Source organism: Trichechus manatus, unplaced genomic scaffold, assembly GCF_000243295.1.
Source record: "Trichechus manatus latirostris isolate Lorelei unplaced genomic scaffold, TriManLat1.0 scaffold00075, whole genome shotgun sequence".
Taxonomy (NCBI): domain Eukaryota; kingdom Metazoa; phylum Chordata; class Mammalia; order Sirenia; family Trichechidae; genus Trichechus; species Trichechus manatus.
In genome coordinates, this window is record NW_004444011.1 from 10324173 (window position 1) to 10335690 (window position 11518).

Consider the following 11518-nt stretch of genomic DNA (forward strand, 5'->3'; position numbering starts at 1 on the left):
GGGTGTCTGACAGTTTCCAAAAAAAAAAAAACTCAGTTGCCATTGAGTCGACTCCAACTCATGGCAATCCCATGTGTGTCAGAGTATAAGCATGTTCTAAGGGTTTTCAATGGCTGATTTTCTGCAAGTAGATTGTTAGGCCTTTCTTCCTAGGCAGACTCGAAGCTTCAACCTTTTGGTTAGCAGCCGAGTGTGTTAACCTTTGGCACTACCCATGGATCCAACATTTTCAAAAGGGACTCACAAAGTGAATGTCTTTCTTTGATGATGACAATCTGCACATTGATGATGACTTTCTGCCACAAAACAGAGGATGACTGCATTGAAAAACTGGCTAGTTTTTTCCAATTCCATGGTGAAAATAAAATAGTGATGTGGCAATTCCCCAACCATTCACTGAGCCAGTCAGTAAACCAGCAACCATGGTCCATCTAATATTGCTGACTCTGTATTTGCTAATCAGTCTGCTAGGAAATGGAGATACAGGGGAGAACTAAGTAAGATTCTTTCCCTAATGGGGCTAACGTTTTGCTTTTTCATGACTTCCCTCAAAATATTAGTGAAACTGTTTGCAGCTCTGGAGTGACTGAAGCATTTTATAAAGGCCTGCTTAAATTTGTTTTTGTTTTTGTTTTTTGCTTAAAATATCACCAGGGTACATGGCTCCACCAAATTCTCCCTAATTGTATGTGGCTTCTTTTATTGTGATAAGAAACCCCACAGAATAAATGGGTCAAGATAAAATTCCAATAAAGTTTAAGTCTCTCCCTTGTGAAAAAGATTCACTATCCAGTCCATTTTCAGAATGGGTTGAGAGAGCTTCTTCAGTGTGTTGCTTTCATGTTTCCACAGGCAAGAAGCACTGCTGTTTTTATGTACTATCATACTCAGAGATGAAAGAATAACCCAAATTACACATGGTTCATCTTTCCTTTGACATTCCCATTGCCCATTATGATCAAAAATAGTCTACAACTGTGAAACAATCTAAACATAAAAATATATTAAGGAAAATGATTTATGTTCCATGACTGTTTACAACAGCATCCAAGTCACCCAATAATTTCTCAGAGTATACAGTTCCCTAATAGCATCATTTGACATCAAAAAATATTTTATGAGGGTGTTTTTCAAAATAACAGGAAGGGAATCTAATAGACACCCACAAAAAACCATTCCCGGTTCAAAGTTTCTCTAAAGCCCATCCTGGGGAACAAGATTAAGACCAGTTTTGTTGCAGGAAAAATAAGGTTAAAGGAAAGGGAAAGTTTACCATTGAAAAAATAGAAGCCTTTGAAATATGTTTCTTTTAACTAAAATAAAATGATGGAACTCTAAATAAAGGTATTCATGCTTTTATTATAGCAAAATTAAGTACTTTTAATTTCCATTGCTATCCCTTGTTATCCAGAAAATTTTCAGGGTCTCCATCTGTAAAAGTTTCAACAAGTGATTTTAAAATTCATTTTCTTTGCATACAGAGAGGTGCATTCTTTGTTAAAATAGTCAAAGCCTGTTTGATTTTGTGATTCAAGCATTCTTGATTCCCTCTCTGTAAATCCTATCTTCTACTTCGTCTGGTTTTACCTCCACTGGTCCTTCTTAGGAGTATCTCAGAGGTCTTTCATCATAAATATTAAAACCAGTGTTTAGTTCTATGAGCTCCGGTTTTATTCTATTTTTCTGTTTGTAAAATCTTGTACCACTACCCATTCTGTCTTATTTTTCTACCGATTTTTGTAGGTATTCCTTTTCCAATTGACCTCAAAAGAATCCTACAATTTGTGCAAATCATACATAACAGATCTGAACTTCTTTGGGTTGACAATAAGGTATAGAGAAATAAAATTGCACATAAACAGATTTTATTGAAAGTAAATTCCCAGTTGGGAAAGATTGTACAAATTCTGATAAATAATAAATAGTCACTTCATTTAAAAACTTTTAATATTTTTGCATTATCCTCTAAAACTTTCCAATGTATGGAAACCAGATTCCATAATCATTGGTCTAAGACTATAGGAGAAAGATGTGGCAGTCTGCTCCTGTAAATATTGTTTTTGTTGTTAGGTGCCATCGAGTTGGCTCAGACTCATAGGGACGCTAGGTACAACAGAAAAAACACTGCCTGGTCCTTGCACCCCCCTCACAATTGTTGTTATGCTTGAGTCCACTGTTGCAGCCACTGTATCAATCCATCTTGTTGTGGATCTTCCTCTTTTTCTCTGGCACTCTATTTTACCAAGCATGATGTCCTTCTCCAGGGACTGATCCTTCCTGGTAACATGTCCAAAGTATGTGAGACGTAGTCTTGCCATCCTTGCTTCTAAGGAACATTCTGGTTGTACTTCTTTCACGATAGATTTGTTCCTTCTTTTGGCAGTCCATGGTATATTTAATATTCTTTGCCAACACCACTAAGCACTAAGCCTGTCCCAAGCCATGGTGTTTTCAATCACCTCATATGCACATGAAAGCTGGACGATGAATAAGGAAGACCCGTAAATATTACAGCCTTGGAAACCCTATGGGGGTGTTCTACTCTGTCCTATACGTCACTATGAGTCAAGTCAGAATTGACTCCACGGCATTGACTTTGGTTCTAAGACTGCAGGTTTACTGATTTCAAACAGAATTTGGACAGTAATCTCGGTTTGAGTCTTGGGTTGTTATTAACTAGCTGCATATCCTTGGGCTACTAATCTTCTTGTGTAAGGCCTCATCTCCTTTACAATTACAAAACAAGGCGTTGACCTGGAGGAGCTTGAGGGCTTTTTCCTTCTATGATATAATGGAAGAAGTGCTGGTGGTGCAATGCTTAAGCCCTCGGCTGCTAACCGAAAGGTCAGAGGTTCAAACCTGCTAAAAAGACTTGGTGATATGCTCCTGCAAAGATTAACCAAAAACCAAACCCGCTGCCATCTAGTCAAGTTCAACTCACAGCGACCATATAACCCATGGGGCAGTTCTATTTTGTGCTATAGGGTTGCTATGTGTTATTATCCACTCGACAGCACACCCAATAACAAGATATAACGGTGCTAAGACTGTTACTACAGGTGAAAAGACCAAAGCATCTGTGGAGAAATTAATGTAAAATAATACTAATGGTTTTTTCCAATGCAATAAACATAACAAATATTTTGCTATTTTTCATAATCCATTCAGTGTGCTTAAATTTTTCATGAAATTAAAGATCCTAGGACTCAAGATCATAGGACCAAAGTAAATAAAGACTAGGGTGAGTAAAAATTTTAGGTATTTTTTGCACATGCCTTAAGGATCTACAACCTACAACTCTCTTGGGTCATTTTAAAAACTGGAATCCAGGAATTAGGCCCTTTTCCTTTCTAAAGCCAAATTAGAAAATTTTATCTAACCCAAGAGAAATGAGGATGTCTCTGGGCCTGCCTAAAAATTAGGATCCACAGAATTACAGAGATAATTCTTAATCTCACTGTTTGCAATTCCCAGTGAGGACACTGAGGCAATGGCATCACTAAGGGAGTGCAGGGAGTGCGGACCTCGCCTGGTGACACTATCAGAGGGAGTGACATGAAAATGACTGTCCATAAAATTTTTGTGCAGTTTTTCAGCAGGAATTTATTATTTTTTATACAAATATCCATGTAGTTAGTTATAACAACAAAAACATTTTTCATAAGCCTAGCTTACATGTATCAATATACCTACAAGGCTAAAACTCTACGCTAACTTACTTTTTGAACCTCCTAATGAGCTCTGGTCAGAACTGTCGTTATTGTCCAATCACAACGACCTTTCAAATCGTGTGGTTTCGTCTGTACACGCTACAAGTGTGCATTGTTGTTTTTGTTACTGCTGTTGTTTTTATAATCGTTGATTTTATCAAATTTTCTGATGTTTTAGCTACAACATTGTGGTAATTAGTATTCATGAATCTATATCAATAACTTTTTTGAGAATGAAGTAGTAATTAAAGGAGAAAAATCAAAAAAGGCTTCCACTCAGTTACTAATAATGTTGTAACTAATAATGCTGTAATTCAATGTAGAAGGATTTTACAAAACTATTTTGTTGTTAGTTTTGAGGTCCTTCAGGGTCCTTGCTTCATTCGGAACAAATTGCAGGCATGGCATCACATTCTTACTGCACGTCCTAAGAGTCCACCTTGTCACTTTCAGAATCGCCAAGGTAGAACACCCTGGTGACAGATCTAGAGCAGTGTCTTGAAATCTTAATAACTGTATTTTTCTTTTCTTCACCCTGTTGTATGTGACCCCTCCTCTGGTCATTGCCTCTAGGAAAGGCAGAATTGTTTTAATTAGGGTGAAAAGAGAAACAGACATTGTTCAGTTTTGACTAAAAATTAGTTCTTAAGTAGCTAAAGGAAGTCTGGGTGAAGCATGGCATAATGCCACAGGGTTAGAGCTGAAAAGAACAAAGTGGAAAAGCTAAACTACCCCAACCCTGGAGAGGCCAGACAGGGAAAGGTGACCAGAGAAGAGGGGAGAACCTTGCAGGAGATAAGGTGGTAGTGGTGTGGTGAAGGAAATATCTGATTTCAGGGGAACCACATAAAAAGGAACTGTGTGAGCTTTGTGTGATGGCCAAGCCCCTTCAGAGGAGCCCAGTGTCAGGCATCAGCAGGGGAGCTGAGCCCAAACCTGCAGACAAGATATTGCATTCAAAGAAGCACCAGAGAGGAGCCACTTGAACAGCTCTTCCAACTGCTGTGAGTTGAGGCCCTTCTTTGACAACACCTGCATGGTTCTAACACGGTTCTTCCAATAGGAGAAGATGAGGATGCTGGTGGGCACCAGCTTCCCCAAGGCCCTGCAATACACACACACATACATTCACATACACTTATTCACTCACACTCACAAACTCACACACCGTGCACATGCTCACACATGCACATGCACATAAGAGACTCTTGTCACTCCTCTCCAAAACGAAACAAAGACTCTACTTCTTGACATTCAGCGGGCACTTGTGATAAGAAAGGAAAAGCATCAGGCCCTGAACATGGATAGGACTGCATAATGATAGAAGTTACCCTGCTACACAAACATTTTTCTTCCTGAAACTATTTTTGCTAACATAACTTTAACATACTATTTTACTAGCAAATTCTCAATCTCTTTACTCTGCTTACAAATCAAATACAACAAAAAGGAAAACAAAAGCCTCTTTTCATGAGTTTTAAGAAAAAAGTAGGAAGGTGAAAGAAGTTCTGTTCTTCATTATCTAGCCAGCACACCTAATACTACCTTGCTATCCTTTCTAGGATACAAACAATACAGTAGCTAATAGGAAGACTGTTGATTAGATAATTATAAATATCATTTTATTCTGATTATAAAAACAACAGATGTTATTTTAGAAAAGTTGAAAAATATAAAGTACAAAAAAAAATTAAGTCATTTGTAAGCCCAACACTCAGAGATAGATAGCTCTGTCTAGTATTTTTTAGGCAATGCCCATAGTATTTTTAAGTATATGTACTGATGAGCAATCATATTTTTCCCTTAACAATATATCATGAGCATTTTCCTAGTTTTAAATATCATCTAAAATCATAACAGATGGCTGCACAGATATCCATAGTACAGATATATCAATTTATTTAAACAATTGTTGCTGTGTGCCAACTAGTTGATTCCAATTCATAGTGACCCTATATGACAGAATAGAACTGCCCCATAGGGTTTCCTAGGCTGTAATCTTTACAGGAGCAGATCGCCAGGACTTTTCTCCTGAGGAGCGGCTGGTGGGTTCAAAGCGCCAACCTTCTGGTTAGCAGCCAAGCACTTAACCTTGTGTTAATAACCTGCAGTATATAAAAGCACTCGTTTTTCCATACTCTGGACAACAATGGATTTTTTTTTCATTAATGTGTACTTTATTTTTAAAATATTGGCAGCTTTTTGTTTTCAGGTGTGATTTATGATTGATAGTAAAGTTGATCGCTTCATCATGTGATCATTTCTGTGTGTGTGTGTGGGTGGGTGGGTGAGTGGGTGGGTGTGTGTGAGTTGCCTTTTCTGGTATTAGTATACATATAAGAGCTATGGTACCAACTCGACGGCAACAGATTTTTCTATAAAAGAATATATTTTTTCTTTGATTTATTTACTGGAAAGGGAATTATTTGTCAGATACATTGCAAACATCTTTCTTCTTTCATTTTATTTATGATGCTTTTGATAGAGTGAAACTTTTATATATTCTAATTTACTGATATTTTCATTTTTCCTTTAACACATAGAAAAGCCTTACCTATCCCAATATTTATTCAGCATCAATATTCAACAAGTATATTGTGAGAATTTATTATACTTCAAAGCAAAAGAGAAACTCACTCTGACTTTTCAAAATTTATAGTCAAGAGAAGTAAGGACTACGGTCTAATGTTTAATATATAATATTTCATCTTTTATAATTTTTTGGTGTGTGAGTAGATCAGAAATTGATTTCATGAAATTGCCAGATTATCATGCACATACCCACATCTTTATTTGTTGTATTTAATGCAGTCAATATTGTGTTGTATTAGTAGCAAGGATTCTAGAATCAGATATAGTTGGTTGTGAATTCCATTGGATAGCTCTGTGTCCTTTGACATTTTGTTTTACCCAAGCTGAATCTCATGTTCCTAACCTGTAAAATGGGAACAATAGTAGGTCTTATAATTTGGCTGTTTAGTGAAGATAAAACGAGACACTGGGTGGAAATAGCTTAATAATTCCTAGCATATAGTAAGTATTTTATAAATATTAGCTAATTTTTTTATTAGCTATCTACGCTTTTGCTTACTGATATGGAATGTAACCATCATTTATTAAATGCATGCTTGATATTTCTAATAATTTTATTTTCTGATTATAAACTTTCACATGATAATTTTATAAACCTACTAAAGGTCTTCCCTGTTATTCATAATTTTATTCTCTCCTTTCCTAGCTATTCTCACTCATTTTTCTAGATGAACTTGCAAATTATGTTATCAAATTGCAAAACTTATCTTGGTTAGCTTTTGTATTAGAATTTAATTAGTATTTAAATTGATTTGACAAAAATGTACATAGTCACACTATTGAAGCATCCCACTAGAAAGTATAGTCTTATCATGACTCTGTTTTTTCTATATAGCTGTGATTTTTTTATAATTTTGTTCAGGTAGGGGCTACATATTTATTATTTGATTTATTCTTAGATATTATTCTCAGATATTTTTAGATATATAATTCTGTTGCTATTGTGATTAAAATTTTGCATATAATGTAGTACTAAGGTAACTATTGCACACTCAATGTTTTTGCTTCAAGTATTTCAATGAATCAGTTACTTGGCTTATATGTCATCTATTGAAGAAATAAAGTTTTTACTTAATATCATCTAGTTAAACACTAGCACCTCTCTGATTTTAAAAATGCATCTCTAAGGTAATTTCCACACATTTCATATACAAATTTAGACTAATATAAAGTAAATACAGTTTGAAAAAGACTTTCTTGTTCCCAAATTCAAGAAACTTTGCAAGAGAAATTTTGTAAAACCACAAAATGTTATGATATATTGCATCAAATCATAAATATAAAAATAGGTTCCTATCGCCTTTGAAAAATAGTGGAACAAATGGAAAAGTTCTTAAGCATGACACCAAGGCAAGGAAGAAAGATGTCAGATTAACATAATTTATTTTTCTCTTTTGAATCACAGTAAATTTGGTGCTAAAAGTTAAATGTATGTAGCAACTAATCCTAATAAATAAATTTAGTTATGTAAAAGTAACCATCTAAGAATGTTTTCTGGGATTTTAAATAACTGAGGATAGTCCAATGGTAGAGATCTGCTGCACGGAATATATCTCAATGCTGTATTAATTGTATATGTTATAATCTTCTGATTGATTTGGATCTGCATAGTGGTAACAAAAATAATACTACCATATTTATTTTAAAATAAAAATAAAGCAGAGTGAAGCCTTTGTACATCAAATAATTTTGAGTAATTGCTAGAAGAGAAGCTAGACTATCTCTGTACTTAGTATAGTGGCACTGCCATTAAACGAAATGAACAAATAAAAATAAAAAAGAAGGAGGAAGACCAGTCAATGTGGGTCAGCATAGAAGCAGACCCTGCAACACTTGGAACATGCTTTAAAAAAAATACCCAAACCAGTACAACGTATATGACCTGGGCCAAGTCTGGCTAAGGATGTCAATAAACATAAATAAACAGGGAATTTTGTCAACACTAGACCCAGTTGTTACACCTACAAATTATTTTTCTTGCCCACTAAACATTAAGTGGTTGGGGCCCTGGTGGCATAGTGATTAAGAGTTTGGCTGCTAACCAAACGTTAGCAGTTCAAATCCACTAGCTGCTCCTTGGAAACCTACGGGGGCAGTTCTATTCTGTCCTATAGAGTTGCCATGAGTTAGAATCAACTGGACAGCAAAGAGTTTAGTTGTTCTGTTTGTTTGTTTGTTTTAGTTAATACAGTGTAAATAGAATTTATTCCATTTCAGGATTCAGTTTTTCTAAACCGAATTTCTTTTAAAAACAAAACAAAATAATAAAAAACAGTTAAAAGAACAGGTTCAAGTATTCTTAAAAGGAAGTCCATTAAGTAAATTAAGAACATTCTCAAAAACCTATTAGAATCAGTTGTATCAGAAATTCAACCTCAACTATGCCAACTACGCCAATCTCATTAAGAAAAGCCAACATATTAATCTATTTCTTTAAAGGTCACACTATTAGGATTTTAAAAGTGGGGTGGAACAGATTGAGATTTTTTTTTTAAATGTGACTATTTTAACATCACTATAAAGTTGGTTATAAAAATCTAGTTTGTAACTGAGCATGGCAATTTTTTATCACAGAAATAGCTAGGCAGTCATTATTTCTTTATAATAATTTCCCACCAGTGTGGTGTACAAAGGACACTCATATCTTAAAGTGATTCTCAATTTTATCTGCAGGTTACTGCACACATTTTAAATACAACACCAAGTGGAGACTCCTCCGAAATGAAAATGAAAAGCAAAAAAGCCAAAACGTGACCTCCCAATGTAATATTTAAAATGAAATCTGTTTATTTGACAGATCTGTTCCTTCGCTTTTCTGCAAGGCTATGAGTTATTAGAATTTTTCATGCAGTCGAGACCTTTACCACTCGGCAGATTTCTTCTTCTTTCCCATTAACCTTTTCCCTGAAGCAGGACCATGAATGTTATCACAGCAGGAGTACTAAAGGAAGCTTCATAGAGATTAATAATAGAAAGGACTTTGTACTTCTTGTCAAACCAGCCGAGTGGTTCATCTTCGCTGCTTACCCAGAACAGCAAGTGTTTTTTCAGAGAGGCCAGAGCAAGGGGCAACTCACCCACATTTAGCCACTCTGGGGAAACTGGACAAATACAAATGAATCCTTGTGCCTGGTTGAGCTTTGTATTTAACAGTTACTGAATGCTAACAACTTAAGCATCCAGCTGCTAACCAAAAAGTCGGCAGTTCGAATCCACCAGCCGCTCCTTAGAAACCTTATGAGGGTAGGTCTACTCTGTTCGATAAGGTCGCTCGCTATGAGTCGGAATAGACTCCAACGGCAACGGGTTTGGTGTTTTTGGTTAAGTGCTAACCACATGATGGCTATCCCAAACTACGGGAGGAAAACTATTAGCCTGTTCCATTCTATAGGGAAGATACTTTTCAGTAATTCCTTTTTTGGTTTTAATGTAATACCAACTGAATATGTAAACAGGAAGCAAACAATAACAAAATCAAGTGCGTAGAACCTTATTTTAGCAGAATTCTAGAAACATCAATATTTCATCTGAATAAAAAATTGAAAATATGTTTGAATAAAATGCCCTATGTAATTAATAGAATACAATTAATTGAATCAATAGTCACTATGTCCCAACAATGAGTCTATGTTAATTTTATGAAAATTTTGTTTGTTTATAAAAGGCAATAGTGTGTAAGAATGGCACTGGCCTCCACTAATAAAATGCAGTATTCCTTAGGGGGTCCTACTGCAAGAAAAACTAGAGGAACTTACATGTCTTTACCCATGTCTTCCCTTGGTGAACTGTTTCTCTTTTTATTAATATTATTCCAGTAAGCGATGGAGTATTTTCCCACCTGTGAGAGTTGGTTTGTCTCACTTTATGACCTTTCATAATAAAATGGAGGTTTCAAGATCACACAAGTAGTTAAAGGGTTCATCTAGATCCAGATCTAGGTCCTACAATCTCTAAAGCTTGTGCTCTTTCCACTGCCCTGGAATCGTATGATAAAAGCCAGAGTTGTGCTACACGTGCAGTCAGTACCAACTCATTTGGTGTCAGTGTCTTAAAAATGAAAATAAAATCTACTCCTCAAATAAAAAATTCACATAAAACATATCCATACTTAACTCAAACTTCAGCTCATAATTTCCATCACAATAACATAAAAACATTTTAAAGCTGCAGTAAAATAACTTCTTCTGAATTTTGCTTCACTAATATAACATTAACAGCTACATTTCTGCTTATCACATGTCTATAACCAGTAAACATCTATGTAAAACACAGAGTAACAAGAATTTTGTTACAGTCCATCTTGTTTAAATCTTAGCTATTTGATGTTGTTTAATTAAAGCAATTTTATATATGGACCTATCTTTATTAAAAAGTATATTTTAGTTTCTGATTAACGCCTAAGGCACTTTAATAATTCACACTTTGAGAACGTCCAGTTTACTCCAGACCAGATGTCTGGCTGAATCTCACTGGGCTGCTCATAGGCCCAAGGTTTTAAGACAGACATGCAGGAAAATGAAATTGGAGCAAGCAGAGGAATGACACTTACATTGCTGTTCATCGCTGTTGTCCCCACACTGGTCTGTGAAGTCACACACATTGTCAGGAGGCAAGGACACTCCATTATTGCATTGGAAGTCTTCTGTTCCTTGCTGCACCGTGGAAATGAAAGCACAGGAAATCCAAAGGAAGTAGCAAACTTCATTCATTGGGAGTGCTAACATTCTGGTCAGCCAGAAGAGCATTACCCAATATGTTCATTACATATCAGGCAGTTTTGGTGAGTCTGTAATTGGAAATATTCCTTTTCTTTTCCAACTCTTTGTTTTCCAGATTTGCTCTTATAACTGGATACTATTGATAACGACCTGAAATGACTCCCAAGACAGTAAATTGGCTCATTCAGAGGAGTGTCTTTAGGAAATATTTAACTTGAGCAATTGCACCATTTCTATATCTAGCTAAACATGGATATTTATTGCCCTGCTTATACCATGTTTACACAGTTTAAGTCTTTATGATCTGCTATCTCCTGAAAGAAAAAAAATTCTCTGTACTTTATGTGCAATTTTTCTGTAAACTTAATACTGTTCTAAAAAATAGTCTATTAATTTTTTAAATGCAGGTCAGCAAATAGAAAAAATAAATTAAAATTATAAAAAGTTCTGTTATAATTTCAATAATCACATTTTTGTAATTTAGAACATTATTGTGAT

General features: G+C 35.3%; 1 protein-coding gene across 1 annotated transcript in view; it reads right to left on the minus strand.

The window, feature by feature from the left end:
• The window catches only part of MALRD1 (MAM and LDL receptor class A domain containing 1), a 964362-nt gene extending 953315 nt beyond the window's left edge, over positions 1-11047 (minus strand). The window contains 1 exon segment of the mRNA XM_012556720.1: positions 10852-11047. Within this exon segment, the coding sequence (XP_012412174.1) occupies positions 10852-11047 (196 nt within the window).
• Positions 11048-11518: the final 471 nt, after the last annotated feature.